Source organism: Salmo trutta, chromosome 4, assembly GCF_901001165.1.
Source record: "Salmo trutta chromosome 4, fSalTru1.1, whole genome shotgun sequence".
In the NCBI taxonomy this organism is placed as follows: domain Eukaryota; kingdom Metazoa; phylum Chordata; class Actinopteri; order Salmoniformes; family Salmonidae; genus Salmo; species Salmo trutta.
Window position 1 is genome coordinate 66,213,077 of NC_042960.1, and position 16,633 is coordinate 66,229,709.

The window sequence follows — 16,633 nt, forward strand, 5'->3', positions numbered from 1 at the left end:
TTCAACTGTACTTGGTTGGAACAGAAATTAATCTTCTGTCTTTCTCCCAACATAAGACACACACCCATTGAGAAACACAGAGTCAGCACCACTGGATGAAGTGGTGGATGACCTGACAAACTTTTGTTTTGTAACCTTAACCTCTCTCCCTAACCTCTCTCCCTCTAACCTTAACCTCTCTCCCTCTAATCCTAACCTCTCTCCATCTAATCCTAACCTCTCACCCTCTAATCCTAACCTCTCTCCCTCTAATCCTAACCTCTCTCCATCTAATCCTAACCTCTCGCCATCTAATCCTAACCTCTCTCCCTCTCTCCCTAACCTCTCTCCCTCTAATCCTAACCTCTCTCCATCTAATCCTAACCTCTCTCCATCTAATCCTAACCTCTCTCCATCTAATCCTAACCTCTCTCCCTCTAATCCTAACCTCTCTCCATCTAATCCTAACCTCTCTCCATCTAATCCTAACCTCGCTCCCTCTAATCCTAACCTCTCGCCCTCTAATCCTAACCTCTCTCCCTCTAATCCTAACCTCTCTCCATCTAATCCTAACCTCTCTCCCCCTAATCCTAACCTCTCTCCATCTAATCCTAACCTCTCTCCCTCTAATCCTTATCTCTCTCCCCCTAATCCTAACCTCTCTCCCCCTAATCCTTATCTCTCTCCCCCTAATCCTAACCTCTCTCCCCCTAATCCTAACCTCTCTCCCTCTAATCCTTATCTCTCTCCCCCTAATCCTAACCTCTCTCCCCCTAATCCTAACCTCTCTCCATCTAATCCTAACCTCTCTCCCCCTAATCCTAACCTCTCTCCCTCTAATCCTAACCTCTCTCCCTCTAATCCTAACCTCTCTCCCTCTAATCCTAACCTCTCTCCATCTAATCCTAACCTCTCTCTCTCTCAGGCCATCCCGTGTTGGAGGATCCCGTGTCGTGCCAGTGCTCCCTCCGGTTCCTTCTTTGCTAGGGACAACACAGCTAACTTCCTGACCTGGTGTCGTCAGGTGGGGGTGGGAGAGACCTGCCTGTTTGAGTCTGAGGGACTGGGTGAGTACAGATGCATGTCCATTTGCCTTAATGCTCTGTATTGATTATTTCAAGCTACAAGACAACTGACCAAATCGCAGATCTCAGTTGCCTCTCATTAGGTTTTAGAACAATGCATCTGAACGTTTCCTGAATTCACTGAAGTGAAATGAAATTAACCTCAACCCTGGCGAGAAGAGTACATTTCCTCTGATCACAGTCGGTCAGGTTTCCCCATCTCTCTCCACCCGTGTCCCCATCTCTCTCCACCCGTGTCCCCATCTCTCTCCACCCGTGTCCCCATCTCTCTCCACCCGTGTCCCCATCTCTCTCCACCCGTGTCCCCCTCTCTCTCCACCCGTGTCCCCATCTCTCTCCACCCGTGTCCCCATCTCTCTCCACCCGTGTCCCCATCTCTTTCCACCCGTGTCCCCATCTCTCTCCACCCGTGTCCTCATCTCTCTCCACCCGTGTCCCCATCTCTCTCCACCCGTGTCCCCCTCTCTCTCCACCCGTGTCCCCATCTCTCTCCACCCGTGTCCCCATCTCTCTCCACCCGTGTCCCCATCTCTTTCCACCCGTGTCCCCATCTCTCTCCACCCGTGTCCCCATCTCTCTCCACCCGTGTCCCCATCTCTCTCCACCCGTGTCCCCCTCCCTCTCTCCACCCCTGTCCCCCTCCCTCTCTCCACCCGTGTCCCCCTCTCTCTCCACCCGTGTCCCCATCTCTCTCCACCCGTGTCCCCATCTCTCTCCACCCGTGTCCCCATCTCTCTCCACCCGTGTCCCCATCTCTCTCCACCCCTGTCCCCCTCCCTCTCTCCACCCCTGTCCCCCTCCCTCTCTCCACCCCTGTCCTCATCTCTCTCCACCCGTGTCCCCATCTCTCTCCACCCATGTCCCCATCTCTCTCCACCCGTGTCCCCATCTCTCTCCACCCGTGTCCCCATCTCTCTCCACCCGTGTCCCCATCTCTCTCCACCCGTGTCCCCCTCCCTCTCTCCACCCCTGTCCCCCTCCCTCTCTCCACCCGTGTCCCCCTCCCTCTCTCCACCCCGTCTCCCTCTCTCCCACCACCCCTGTCCCCCTCACTCTCCCACTCCTGTCTCTTCCCACCCGTCCCCCTCTCTCCCCACCCCTGTCCGACTCTCTCCCGCCACCCCTGTCCCACTCTCTCCCCAGTCCTGTCCTCCTGCCCCAGCGAACAAAATCACTTACAGCCCAGACAGAGACCAGCTATCCCCTCCTCTCCATTCCTCTCCCTCTCTACACAAGCTCCTCTTCTGTTGTCCACAGACTCCATCCACAATAGCCTGACTTCACACAATACCCACTTGGACAGCAGACTGTCCTGAGACTGCTGTGACTGCCTTGGCTTACCAAATGACTGATATGGACTGTAATGAGTATTTTAAACAGTCGTTCACTGTACAGAACGTCCCAGGAAACACATAGTAAGAGAAGACAGACAGTGGGGAGTTAGCTGGCTGGCTGGAGAGAGAATGTTATGTAAATGTTTCACTCAGTATGAGTTTCACTCAGTTGTACAGAAGGGAGTTTCGTGTTGCTCTCTTCTATGCTGTTAAAGTCTACGTCAGTGCCTAGGTTCTGCATTATGTGTCTGTGTCCCAAATGGCACCCTATTCCCTATATAGTGCACTGCTTTGAATCAGAGCCCTATGGCATTGTCAAAAGTAGTGCCCTATATAGGGAATAGGGTTCCATTTGGAACACAAGTCTGAATTTAATGTGAAGATGATCTCAGATCATGTCTTGAAATATGCATGAGAATACCTAGCCTTTTAAACCTGATTGATGTAGGCCACGTCAGCGGTAGAGGTGCAGACGATTCTCAGGTTTTTTTTCTCTCTCCTGGTCGGTTTTCTGGCTGACGATTGGTTTATTCCTCTCTGTTTTCAACCCCAGCCAGCTATGCTCCTAGACATGTTATTATTCAGTGAAGAAAAAAAACCTGGATCATTTAGGACTAGAATGGAATAGAACTTGATTGTCCTTCCCTGTAGCTCAGTTGGTAGAGCATGGTGTTTGAAACGCCAGGGTTGTGGGTTCGATTCCCACGGGGGCCAGCACAGAAAAAAAAATGAAAAAAAGAAGATGTTTAGAAATGAAATGTATGTATTCACTACTGTAAGTCGCTCTGGATAAGAGCGTCTGCTAAATGACTAAAATGTAAAAATGTAAATGTTGTCCATCCAAGGCTAGTTAGTGTGGTCACAACCACAGTGTGTTACAACAGGGTAGCTAAGCTAACTGTCCTGTTCTTTCTCCTTCTGGCCTTCTTTTCCCTGTGATGGATTGAATAGTGCATCATCACAGTGTAGCTGTACGACAACAGGTTTGGAGAGCTTTTGCTGCCATGATGCATGGTGTGCTGTGTCACACGTCATTATTCCCATCGATCCTCCCACTGTCTGTCACTGTGTTTGTGGAAATCTAGTTTTAGTCTAGAAATTCCCGTTTTGTCGATCTTCCCCCCCCCGCCCCCCAAAAAAAACATTTCCTGTAGCTGTTTTAAGCCCCACACTCATGTTCATCTTAAGCTACCACACCAATATTAAAAATCTTTAACAAAACATCACTTCTCGTTTCCTCTCATACCCATTGGCATGTGCGAATAGGAGTTTTAAACCACTTTAACACAGTTTCAATTAGATAATATTACCACCTGGTCAATTGAGATGTATTGCAAGGAAGATCATTCACTTAATGAATTAATTTATGTTGATTTCTCCTATTAGTTCTGCACAAACAGCCACGGGAAGTGTGTCTGTGTCTCCTCCAGCTGGGAAGGATAGCATCTCGGTAAGAAAGAATTGATGAGCGATTTTCCCTTTTTTATTAAAAATGATTCAATTAAAATGCCTTCAATATCAATTGAGTTTGTATGTATGTTTATATATTATATACATGTGTATTTAAATAGAAGTTAAATTATCCTTTTGATTACATCCTCTCAGAAACGATTATCCCTCAGTCTGTAAAAATATCAAATCTAAAGGAGTGAGGCAGTCCCACTCCTAAAATATATATTTTTTATAAATTGGATTGAGAGAGTGATGAAATGGCAGTGGTATATATAATCTGTGTGCTGAAATGGCAGTGGTATATATAATCTGTGTGCTGAAATGGCAGTGGGCCAGATTCAACCCCATGCTGCAGTGGTATATATAATCTGTGTGCTGAAATGGCAGTGGGCCAGATTCAACCCCATGCTGCAGTGGTATATATAATCTGTGTGCTGAAATGGCAGTGGGCCAGATTCAACCCCATGCTGCAGTGGTATATATAATCTGTGTGCTGAAATGGCAGTGGGCCAGATTCAACCCCATGCTGCAGTGGTATATATAATCTGTGTGCTGAAATGGCAGTGGTATATAAAATCTGTGTGCTGAAATGGCAGTGGGCCAGATTCAACCCCATGCTGCAGTGGTATATATAATCTGTGTGCTGAAATGGCAGTGGTATATATAATCTGTGTGCTGAAATGGCAGTGGGCCAGATTCAACCCCATGCTGCAGTGGTATATATAATCTGTGTGCTGAAATGGCAGTGGGCCAGATTCAACCCCATGCTGCAGTGGTATATATAATCTGTGTGCTGAAATGGCTGTGGGCCAGATTCAACCCCATGCTGCAGTGGTATATATAATCTGTGTGCTGAAATGGCAGTGGGCCAGATTCAACCCCATGCTGCAGTGGTATATATAATCTGTGTGCTGAAATGGCTGTGGGCTAGATTCAACCCCATGCTGCAGTGGTATATATAATCTGTGTGCTGAAATGGAAGTGGTATATATAATCTGTGTGCTGAAATGGCTGTGGGCCAGATTCAACCCCATGCTGCAGTGGTATATATAATCTGTGTGCTGAAATGGCAGTGGTATATATAATCTGTCTGCTGTAATGGCTGTGGGCCAGATTCAACCCCATGCTGCAGTGGTATATATAATCTGTGTGCTGAAATGGCAGTGGGCCAGATTCAACCCCATGCTGCAGTGGTATATATAATCTGTGTGCTGAAATGGCTGTGGGCTAGATTCAACCCCATGCTGCAGTGGTATATATAATCTGTGTGCTGAAATGGAAGTGGTATATATAATCTGTGTGCTGAAATGGCAGTGGGCCAGATTCAACCCCATGCTGCAGTGGTATATATAATCTGTGTGCTGAAATGGAAGTGGTATATATAATCTGTGTGCTGAAATGGCAGTGGGCCAGATTCAACCCCATGCTGCAGTGGTATATATAATCTGTGTGCTGAAATGGAAGTGGTATATATAATCTGTGTGCTGAAATGGCAGTGGGCCAGATTCAACCCCATGCTGCAGTGGTATATAGATCTAAAAGACAGTGGCTTTGACTGCCAGACCACCCTAGGCCACTTTAAACCATTGCATAGTTGAATACTTGTTTTTGATTGGCTCGAAGGGCATTCTAGAGCGTAATTTTCCTATAACACACAGTATATTTTCACGGTAGAATTAAAAAGGCTATGGTTCTTAAATGTTCTATGTTTGAGCTGCTTTTGAAAAGCAAAAGTCAAATCGAAAATATTATTGGCATTGTTGTATTCGATTTTCGTAATAGCAAGCTCGGACTGATGGTTTGGTTACCACGGCAACTACTGTAGCTATCCAAGTTAACTTGTTAGCTACTTCAGTGGCTGTTGTACACATTTCTAGCGGAAAATGTGTTAAATTATAGCCATGGTATAAAAGAGATGGAAAATAATGCAACTCTGTGAAAGGTCATTTCCACTCAGCTGAGGCGTTGTGGAACACACCTTCCATGTTGTTTATTATTCTCTGCTGAGGAACACACCTTCCATGTTGTTTATTATTCTCTGCTGAGGAACACACCTTCCATGTTGTTTATTATTCTCTGCTGAGGCGTTGTGGAATACACCTTCCATGTTGTTTATTATTCTCTGCTGGGGAACACACCTTCCATGTTGTTTATTATTCTCTGCTGAGGAACACACCTTCCATGTTGTTTATTATTCTCTGCTGGGGAACACACCTTCCATGTTGTTTATTATTCTCTGCTGGGGAACACACCTTCCATGTTGTTTATTATTCTCTGCTGAGGCGTTGTGGAACACACCTTCCATGTTGTTTATTATTCTCTGCTGGGGAACACACCTTCCATGTTGTTTATTATTCTCTGCTGGGGAACACACCTTCCATGTTGTTTATTATTCTCTGCTGAGGCGTTGTGGAATACACCTTCCATGTTGTTTATTATTCTCTGCTGGGGAACACACCTTCCATGTTGTTTATTATTCTCTGCTGAGGAACACACCTTCAATGTTGTTTATGATTTTCCATAGAACCCGTAGCCCCTCATTGTTTATCCCTTAAGTAATGTATACCTTAATGTAAACTGATTTTCCAATTGTCTCTTTCTTTAGGTACAACGTGGAGCCTCCAGGGCTTATCAAGCTGGAGAAGGAGATAGAACAGGAGGAGATAGCACCTCTACCTTCACCTGTCTCCCTCTCTCCATCCCCCTCTCCAAACCCCCCATCCCCCTCTCCTACCAAGTGCTCGTCATCTAGCCAGAAGAGCACAGGGAAGCTGTTGGATGATGCAGTGAGTTGGGTGGTAAAATTCCTTGAATTTCAAGAAATACTGAACTTTTCCATGGATATTTCTGGGAATTTCTGAGGATTACCAGTAATTTGTGGTGGTTTTAGACCCTTATTGACCTCCCTACTAATCTGGTGTATAAACTATAACAGAAATCTCCACCAGAATAGTAAACAAACAAGACACTTGACCAACTAGGGATATTTTGTTAGTCCCCACAAGGTGAAATGCTATTTCTAGAAGGTTAAGGGTTATGTTTAGAATGATGGGTAATGTTGTTGGAGGCCAGAGAGAGGTGCTGATTCTGGAGGTAGGCTGTTCATATGACTGGTACATGGAGCAGATATTTTCTGACAAGATCCTTCAATACCAGCCCATCATCACACCTGAACAGCCTTGGATATCAGTGTAGGCTTGCTGTGGCGATATTGGGAAGTCTGGGTCACGTTAAACAGGCTGACTGTACCTGGCCTTCAGATAGCAGTCTGGGTCATGTTTACACACTGACTGTACCTGGCCTTCAGATAACAGTCTGGGTCATGTTTACACGCTGACTCTACCTGGCCTTCAGATAACAGTCTGGGTCATGTTTACACGCTGACTGTACCTGGCCTTCAGATAGCAGTCTGGGCCATGTTTATAGGCTGACAGTACCTGGCCTTCAGATAACAGGCCTACATAAGATGAGGATAGAGAGGTACTGCTCTGTATCAGCAGTCATGGCAGCCTTGCTGTGTGGAGGAGAAGGTTCTGTCTGTTTCCCTAGGGTTCCAGAAGGTGCTCTCTGTTTCCCCAGGGTTCCAGAAGGTGCTGTCTGTTTCCCCAGGGTTCCAGAAGGTGCTGTCTGTTTCCCCAGGGTTCCAGAAGGTGCTCTCTGTTTCCCCAAGGGTTCCAGAAGGTTCTGTCTGTTTCCCCAGGGTTCCAGAAGGTGCTCTCTGTTTCCCCAGGGTTCCAGAAGGTGCTGTCTGTTTCCCCAGGGTTCCAGAAGGTGCTGTCTGTTTCCCCAAGGGTTCAGAAGGTGCTGTCTGTTTCCCCAGGGTTCCAGAAGGTGCTGTCTGTTTCCCCAAGGGTTCAGAAGGTGCTGTCTGTTTCCCCAAGGGTTCAGAAGGTGCTGTCTGTTTCCCCAGGGTTCCAGAAGGTGCTCTCTGTTTCCCCAAGGGTTCAGAAGGTGCTGTCTGTTTCCCCAGGGTTCCAGAAGGTGCTGTCTGTTTCCCCAAGGGTTCAGAAGGTGCTGTCTGTTTCCCCAAGAGTTCAGAATGTGCTGTCTGTTTCCCTAGGGTTCAGAAGGTGCTGTCTGTTTCCCCAAGAGTTCAGAATGTGCTGTCTGTTTCCCCACGGGTTCAGAAGGTGCTGTCTGTTTCCCCAAGGGTTCAGAAGGTGCTGTCTGTTTCCCCAAGAGTTCAGAATGTGCTGTCTGTTTCCCTAGGGTTCAGAAGGTGCTGTCTGTTTCCCCAGGGTTCCAGAAGGTGCTGTCTGTTTCCCCAAGGGTTCAGAAGGTGCTGTCTGTTTCCCCAAGAGTTCAGAATGTGCTGTCTGTTTCCCCAGGGTTCAGAAGGTGCTGTCTGTTTCCCCAGGGTTCAGAAGGTGCTCTCTGTTTCCCCAAGGGTTCAGAAGGTGCTGTCTGTTTCCCCAGGGTTCCAGAAGGTGCTGTCTGTTTCCCCAGGGTTCCAGAAGGTGCTGTCTGTTTCCCCAGGGTTCCAGAAGGTGCTGTCTGTTTCCCCAGGGTTCCAGAAGGTGCTGTCTGTTTCCCCAAGAGTTCAGAATGTGCTGTCTGTTTCCCTAGGGTTCAGAAGGTGCTGTCTGTTTCCCCAGGGTTCCAGAAGGTGCTGTCTGTTTCCCCAAGGGTTCAGAAGGTGCTGTCTGTTTCCCCAGGGTTCAGACGGTGCTGTCTGTTTCCCCAGGGTTCCAGAAGGTGCTGTCTGTTTCCCAAGGGTTCAGAAGGTGCTGTCTGTTTCCCCAGGGTTCCAGAAGGTGCTGTCTGTTTCCCCAGGGTTCCAGACGGTGCTGTCTGTTTCCCCAAGGGTTCAGAAGGTGCTGTCTGTTTCCCCAGGGTTCCAGAAGGTGCTGTCTGTTTCCCCAAGGGTTCAGAAGGTGCTGTCTGTTTCCCCAGGGTTCCAGAAGGTGCTGTCTGTTTCCCCAGGGTTCCAGAAGGTGCTGTCTGTTTCCCCAAGGGTTCAGAATGTGCTGTCTGTTTCCCTAGGGTTCAGAAGGTGCTGTCTGTTTCCCCAGGGTTCCAGAAGGTGCTGTCTGTTTCCCCAGGGTTCAGAAGGTGCTCTCTGTTTCCCCAAGGGTTCAGAAGGTGCTGTCTGTTTCCCCAAGGGTTCAGAAGGTGCTGTCTGTTTCCCCAGGGTTCCAGAAGGTGCTGTCTGTTTCCCCAGGGTTCAGAAGGTGCTGTCTGTTTCCCCAGGGTTCCAGAAGGTGCTGTCTGTTTCCCCAGGGTTCCAGAAGGTGCTGTCTGTTTCCCCACGGGTTCAGAAGGTGCTGTCTGTTTCCCCAGGGTTCAGAAGGTGCTGTCTGTTTCCCCAAGGGTTTAGAAGGTGCTGTCTGTTTCCCCAGGGTTCCAGAAGGTGCTCTCTGTTTCCCCAAGGGTTCAGAAGGTGCTGTCTGTTTCCCCAGGGTTCCAGAAGGTGCTGTCTGTTTCCCCAGGGTTCAGAAGGTGCTGTCTGTTTCCCCAGGGTTCCAGAAGGTGCTGTCTGTTTCCCCAGGGTTCCAGAAGGTGCTGTCTGTTTCCCCAGGGTTCCAGAAGGTGCTGTCTGTTTCCCCAGGGTTCAGAAGGTGCTGTCTGTTTCCCCAGGGTTCCAGAAGGTGCTGTCTGTTTCCCCAGGGTTCAGAAGGTGCTGTCTGTTTCCCCAAGAGTTCAGAATGTGCTGTCTGTTTCCCTAGGGTTCAGAAGGTGCTGTCTGTTTCCCCAGGGTTCCAGAAGGTGCTGTCTGTTTCCCCAAGGGTTCAGAAGGTGCTGTCTGTTTCCCCAGGGTTCAGACGGTGCTGTCTGTTTCCCCAGGGTTCCAGAAGGTGCTGTCTGTTTCCCCAGGGTTCCAGAAGGTGCTGTCTGTTTCCCAAGGGTTCAGAAGGTGCTGTCTGTTTCCCCAGGGTTCCAGAAGGTGCTGTCTGTTTCCCCAAGGGTTCAGAAGGTGCTGTCTGTTTCCCCAGGGTTCCAGAAGGTGCTGTCTGTTTCCCCAGGGTTCCAGAAGGTGCTGTCTGTTTCCCTAGGGTTCAGAAGGTGCTGTCTGTTTCCCCAGGGTTCCAGAAGGTGCTGTCTGTTTCCCCAGGGTTCCAGAAGGTGCTGTCTGTTTCCCCAGGGTTCCAGAAGGTGCTGTCTGTTTCCCCAAGGGTTCAGAATGTGCTGTCTGTTTCCCTAGGGTTCAGAAGGTGCTGTCTGTTTCCCCAGGGTTCCAGAAGGTGCTGTCTGTTTCCCCAGGGTTCAGAAGGTGCTCTCTGTTTCCCCAAGGGTTCAGAAGGTGCTGTCTGTTTCCCCAAGGGTTCAGAAGGTGCTGTCTGTTTCCCCAGGGTTCCAGAAGGTGCTGTCTGTTTCCCCAGGGTTCAGAAGGTGCTGTCTGTTTCCCCAGGGTTCCAGAAGGTGCTGTCTGTTTCCCCAGGGTTCCAGAAGGTGCTGTCTGTTTCCCCACGGGTTCAGAAGGTGCTGTCTGTTTCCCCAGGGTTCAGAAGGTGCTGTCTGTTTCCCCAAGGGTTTAGAAGGTGCTGTCTGTTTTCCCAGGGTTCCAGAAGGTGCTCTCTGTTTCATCAAGGGTTCAGAAGGTGCTGTCTGTTTCCCCAGGGTTCCAGAAGGTGCTGTCTGTTTCCCCAGGGTTCAGAAGGTGCTGTCTGTTTCCCCAGGGTTCCAGAAGGTGCTGTCTGTTTCCCCAGGGTTCCAGAAGGTGCTGTCTGTTTCCCCAGGGTTCCAGAAGGTGCTGTCTGTTTCCCCAGGGTTCAGAAGGTGCTGTCTGTTTCCCCAGGGTTCCAGAAGGTGCTGTCTGTTTCCCCAGGGTTCAGAAGGTGCTGTCTGTTTCCCCAAGAGTTCAGAATGTGCTGTCTGTTTCCCTAGGGTTCAGAAGGTGCTGTCTGTTTCCCCAGGGTTCCAGAAGGTGCTGTCTGTTTCCCCAAGGGTTCAGAAGGTGCTGTCTGTTTCCCCAGGGTTCAGACGGTGCTGTCTGTTTCCCCAGGGTTCCAGAAGGTGCTGTCTGTTTCCCCAGGGTTCCAGAAGGTGCTGTCTGTTTCCCAAGGGTTCAGAAGGTGCTGTCTGTTTCCCCAGGGTTCCAGAAGGTGCTGTCTGTTTCCCCAAGGGTTCAGAAGGTGCTGTCTGTTTCCCCAGGGTTCAAGAAGGTGCTGTCTGTTTCCCCAGGGTTCCAGAAGGTGCTGTCTGTTTCCCTAGGGTTCAGAAGGTGCTGTCTGTTTCCCCAGGGTTCCAGAAGGTGCTGTCTGTTTCCCCAGGGTTCCAGAAGGTGCTGTCTGTTTCCCCAGGGTTCCAGAAGGTGCTGTCTGTTTCCCCAGGGTTCAGAAGGTGCTCTCTGTTTCCCCAAGGGTTCAGAAGGTGCTGTCTGTTTCCCCAAGGGTTCAGAATGTGCTGTCTGTTTCCCCAGGGTTCAGAAGGTGCTGTCTGTTTCCCCAGGGTTCCAGAAGGTGCTGTCTGTTTCCCCAGGGTTCCAGAAGGTGCTGTCTGTTTCCCCAGGGTTCCAGAAGGTGCTGTCTGTTTCCCCAGGGTTCAGAAGGTGCTGTCTGTTTCCCCAGGGTTCAGAAGGTGCTGTCTGTTTCCCCAGGGTTCAGAAGGTGCTGTCTGTTTCCCCAGGGTTCCAGAAGGTGCTGTCTGTTTCCCCAGGGTTCCAGAAGGTGCTGTCTGTTTCCCCACGGGTTCAGAAGGTGCTGTCTGTTTCCCCAGGGTTCAGAAGGTGCTGTCTGTTTCCCCAAGGGTTTAGAAGGTGCTGTCTGTTTCCCCAGGGTTCCAGAAGGTGCTCTCTGTTTCCCCAAGGGTTCAGAAGGTGCTGTCTGTTTCCCCAGGGTTCCAGAAGGTGCTGTCTGTTTCCCCAGGGTTCAGAAGGTGCTGTCTGTTTCCCCAGGGTTCCAGAAGGTGCTGTCTGTTTCCCCAGGGTTCCAGAAGGTGCTGTCTGTTTCCCCAGGGTTCCAGAAGGTGCTGTCTGTTTCCCCAGGGTTCAGAAGGTGCTGTCTGTTTCCCCAGGGTTCCAGAAGGTGCTGTCTGTTTCCCCAGGGTTCAGAAGGTGCTGTCTGTTTCCCCAAGAGTTCAGAATGTGCTGTCTGTTTCCCTAGGGTTCAGAAGGTGCTGTCTGTTTCCCCAGGGTTCCAGAAGGTGCTGTCTGTTTCCCCAAGGGTTCAGAAGGTGCTGTCTGTTTCCCCAGGGTTCAGACGGTGCTGTCTGTTTCCCCAGGGTTCCAGAAGGTGCTGTCTGTTTCCCCAGGGTTCCAGAAGGTGCTGTCTGTTTCCCAAGGGTTCAGAAGGTGCTGTCTGTTTCCCCAGGGTTCCAGAAGGTGCTGTCTGTTTCCCCAAGGGTTCAGAAGGTGCTGTCTGTTTCCCCAGGGTTCCAGAAGGTGCTGTCTGTTTCCCCAGGGTTCCAGAAGGTGCTGTCTGTTTCCCTAGGGTTCAGAAGGTGCTGTCTGTTTCCCCAGGGTTCCAGAAGGTGCTGTCTGTTTCCCCAGGGTTCCAGAAGGTGCTGTCTGTTTCCCCAGGGTTCCAGAAGGTGCTGTCTGTTTCCCCAAGGGTTCAGAATGTGCTGTCTGTTTCCCTAGGGTTCAGAAGGTGCTGTCTGTTTCCCCAGGGTTCCAGAAGGTGCTGTCTGTTTCCCCAGGGTTCAGAAGGTGCTCTCTGTTTCCCCAAGGGTTCAGAAGGTGCTGTCTGTTTCCCCAAGGGTTCAGAAGGTGCTGTCTGTTTCCCCAGGGTTCCAGAAGGTGCTGTCTGTTTCCCCAGGGTTCAGAAGGTGCTGTCTGTTTCCCCAGGGTTCCAGAAGGTGCTGTCTGTTTCCCCAGGGTTCCAGAAGGTGCTGTCTGTTTCCCCACGGGTTCAGAAGGTGCTGTCTGTTTCCCCAGGGTTCAGAAGGTGCTGTCTGTTTCCCCAAGGGTTTAGAAGGTGCTGTCTGTTTTCCCAGGGTTCCAGAAGGTGCTCTCTGTTTCATCAAGGGTTCAGAAGGTGCTGTCTGTTTCCCCAGGGTTCCAGAAGGTGCTGTCTGTTTCCCCAGGGTTCAGAAGGTGCTGTCTGTTTCCCCAGGGTTCCAGAAGGTGCTGTCTGTTTCCCCAGGGTTCCAGAAGGTGCTGTCTGTTTCCCCAGGGTTCCAGAAGGTGCTGTCTGTTTCCCCAGGGTTCAGAAGGTGCTGTCTGTTTCCCCAGGGTTCCAGAAGGTGCTGTCTGTTTCCCCAGGGTTCAGAAGGTGCTGTCTGTTTCCCCAAGAGTTCAGAATGTGCTGTCTGTTTCCCTAGGGTTCAGAAGGTGCTGTCTGTTTCCCCAGGGTTCCAGAAGGTGCTGTCTGTTTCCCCAAGGGTTCAGAAGGTGCTGTCTGTTTCCCCAGGGTTCAGACGGTGCTGTCTGTTTCCCCAGGGTTCCAGAAGGTGCTGTCTGTTTCCCCAGGGTTCCAGAAGGTGCTGTCTGTTTCCCAAGGGTTCAGAAGGTGCTGTCTGTTTCCCCAGGGTTCCAGAAGGTGCTGTCTGTTTCCCCAAGGGTTCAGAAGGTGCTGTCTGTTTCCCCAGGGTTCCAGAAGGTGCTGTCTGTTTCCCCAGGGTTCCAGAAGGTGCTGTCTGTTTCCCTAGGGTTCAGAAGGTGCTGTCTGTTTCCCCAGGGTTCCAGAAGGTGCTGTCTGTTTCCCCAGGGTTCCAGAAGGTGCTGTCTGTTTCCCCAGGGTTCCAGAAGGTGCTGTCTGTTTCCCCAGGGTTCAGAAGGTGCTCTCTGTTTCCCCAAGGGTTCAGAAGGTGCTGTCTGTTTCCCCAAGGGTTCAGAAGGTGCTGTCTGTTTCCCCAGGGTTCAGAAGGTGCTGTCTGTTTCCCCAGGGTTCCAGAAGGTGCTGTCTGTTTCCCCAGGGTTCCAGAAGGTGCTGTCTGTTTCCCCAGGGTTCCAGAAGGTGCTGTCTGTTTCCCCAGGGTTCAGAAGGTGCTGTCTGTTTCCCCAGGGTTCAGAAGGTGCTGTCTGTTTCCCCAGGGTTCAGAAGGTGCTGTCTGTTTCCCCAGGGTTCCAGAAGGTGCTGTCTGTTTCCCCAGGGTTCCAGAAGGTGCTGTCTGTTTCCCCACGGGTTCAGAAGGTGCTGTCTGTTTCCCCAGGGTTCAGAAGGTGCTGTCTGTTTCCCCAAGGGTTTAGAAGGTGCTGTCTGTTTCCCCAGGGTTCCAGAAGGTGCTCTCTGTTTCCCCAAGGGTTCAGAAGGTGCTGTCTGTTTCCCCAGGGTTCCAGAAGGTGCTGTCTGTTTCCCCAGGGTTCAGAAGGTGCTGTCTGTTTCCCCAGGGTTCCAGAAGGTGCTGTCTGTTTCCCCAGGGTTCCAGAAGGTGCTGTCTGTTTCCCCAGGGTTCCAGAAGGTGCTGTCTGTTTCCCCAGGGTTCAGAAGGTGCTGTCTGTTTCCCCAAGGGTTCCAGAAGGTGCTGTCTGTTTCCCCAGGGTTCAGAAAGTGCTGTCTGTTTCCCTAGGGTTTAGAAGGTGCTGTCTGTTTCCCCAGGGTTCCAGAAGGTGCTGTCTGTTTCCCTAGGGGTCCAGATATCTGTCCTGAAATGCAAATTTGTGTCTTCAAATCAAGTAAAGTGTGTGTGTGTGTCAGGTGAAGCATATCTCGGAGGACCCTCCCTGCAAGTGTTCCAATAAGTTCTGTGTGGAGAGACAGGCCCAGGGCCGCTACCGCGTTGGAGAGAAGATACTATTCATCAGGGTGGGTGCAACACCTCACACACATCACACACACACACCCCGTGTAGGATATAATATGCTATTCACCAGGTTTGGTGACACCTCATCTTATAACTTGTTACACAAGAACCTTGTTTTTGCTTGTTTAAAGGGGAACTCCACTTCCCTTTGGTATTTTTGTTGTTGTTTGTAGAGACGGTGTGAAATGGAGGGTTAACCACTGGACCAACCTCTGGAACAAGAACCTTGTTTTTCTAACATGATTTTCTAGTTCCGCACGGTTCAGCCACTTAGCTCGCAGGCAGCTGGAATTTAAATTGGGCGTGGACAGTCCCTGCCGAAGTAACTTTGACCAAATGTTTTGGGTTTAGGTGGGATCAAATCTGAAGCATTGAAATCTGATGTAAATTATTTACTGTAAGTTATTTACACTGGGGTTGTGTTGTTACATATTGCTGTGGATATTCCCATATGAAAAATAGTACAGTTTACTATGGAATACTATAGTACTTACTATAGAATTCTATTGTAAACTTATATAATTCTATTGTAAACTGTAGTATACTATAGAATACTATACTACATACTGTAGTATCCCTCGATCATGTGTAGTACTTACTATAAAATGTACGTATTCTACAGTATAGACTTAATCTCGGGCTTAACAACACCATATCAATATATCCTCCAAACACCAGCTTCTCGGGCATTATCACCTAATTGTAGTATGCTGTAAAATACTACAGTAAATACTACAGTATTATCCACAAAAAAAAACAGTAGTAAAAGCTACAGTAATGTCCGCAAAAACACTACACTTTTCCCCTCCGTATCCTTACTTGTACCACTCGTAAGGGAGAAACCTACATGCCAAGTCTAGACCATATATTGTGTTCCCTATGGATATAGAAAAGAGCAGAAGCTCTGAACTCTCCTGTCAGAACCCAGACCTACCTACAGTTTATGGAACATTTTGCTATTTGTTTTTCTCCAGTTGCTTTCCCCAAGGAGAAAGCCCCCCACTTCTATGTCAAAGATAATAAAACCAAAATACTACAGTAATGTCCCCAAAAATCCTACAGTAATTACTAGAATATATTACAGTATGCAAAAACACTACAGTAAATATTACAGTATACTCCAATCCACAAAAACACTACATTAATTACCATAGTATATTGTATAGTATTTATTTTCACTACATTATTTATACTAGTATTAACTGTAAATACTACAGTATGATATATTAAATACTACAGTATTCACTGTAGTGTCTTTGTGGACTTCATTCAGTGAATACAATAAAATAAAAAAACACATTTAACCTTTATTTAACTAGGCAAGTCAGTTAAGAACAAATTCTTATTTACAATGACGGCCTACACCAGGCCAAACCCGGACGACGCTGGGCCAATTGTGCGTACCCTATGGGACTCCCAATCACGGCCTGTTGTGATACAGCCTGGATTTGAACCAGGGTGTCTGTAGTGACACCTCTAGGACTGAGATGCAGTGCCTTAGACCACTGCACCACTCGGGAGCCCCAGCATATAAATATAGTAGACCTATAGTATAATATAATATTTGTTTATATGAGTTGACATGCCAGGTATGAATATGGATTGTACGCCGTCTACAGAATCTCTTACTTACTTAGGTCCATTGCTCCTTAGTGTCCTCAGGGACCATAGACCATCTATGACTACAGATGGCTGTTGAATGACTCATCCTATTCTGTCCCCATTGCAAACCCACTCTTTTCTCATTGTTCTGAGATTTGATGAGTCTGAATTTAACGAGTCTGGATTTTAGTTGACCCAGTTTTTGCCCACAGATTTGGTTGTTTATTGAACTGTCACTTTTTGTCCGGGTTTTATCCAGGCTGGATTATATGGGGTTTCAGTTCACCAACAATAAGGTTCTTTATCTCAATGTAAGGTCACAGGTCGTGTCCCAAATGGCACCCTATTCTCTCTATAGTGCACTACTTTAGACCAGATTCCCTGGTCAAAAACAGTGCACTAACTAAAAGGGTGCCATTTGGAACACTGCCACGTTCATACCGTTACAGTCACGGTGCACATTGCAGTGTGTTGATATTTGGACTGCCTGACTGTGGGCTAACAGACGTCCATTGTCTCTGCTGTTAGCAGCTCCTCTGCTGCTGAGAGGCTTCATTT

The 16,633-nt window shown here is 48.9% G+C and overlaps 1 protein-coding gene and 1 non-coding gene across 2 annotated transcripts in view; both read left to right on the forward strand.

The window, feature by feature from the left end:
• The window catches only part of gas2a (growth arrest-specific 2a), a 55,567-nt gene that overhangs the window by 30,178 nt on the left and 8,756 nt on the right, over window positions 1–16,633 (forward strand). The window contains exons 4-7 of the mRNA XM_029751857.1: window positions 905–1,046; window positions 3,785–3,848; window positions 6,456–6,636; window positions 14,368–14,475. Of these exons, the coding sequence (XP_029607717.1) occupies window positions 905–1,046; window positions 3,785–3,848; window positions 6,456–6,636; window positions 14,368–14,475 (495 nt within the window). The remainder of the gene's footprint in view (window positions 1–904; window positions 1,047–3,784; window positions 3,849–6,455; window positions 6,637–14,367; window positions 14,476–16,633) is intronic.
• trnas-uga (transfer RNA serine (anticodon UGA)) lies at window positions 3,040–3,112 on the forward strand. The gene has a single exon. It is a non-coding gene; the product is annotated as a tRNA-Ser (tRNA).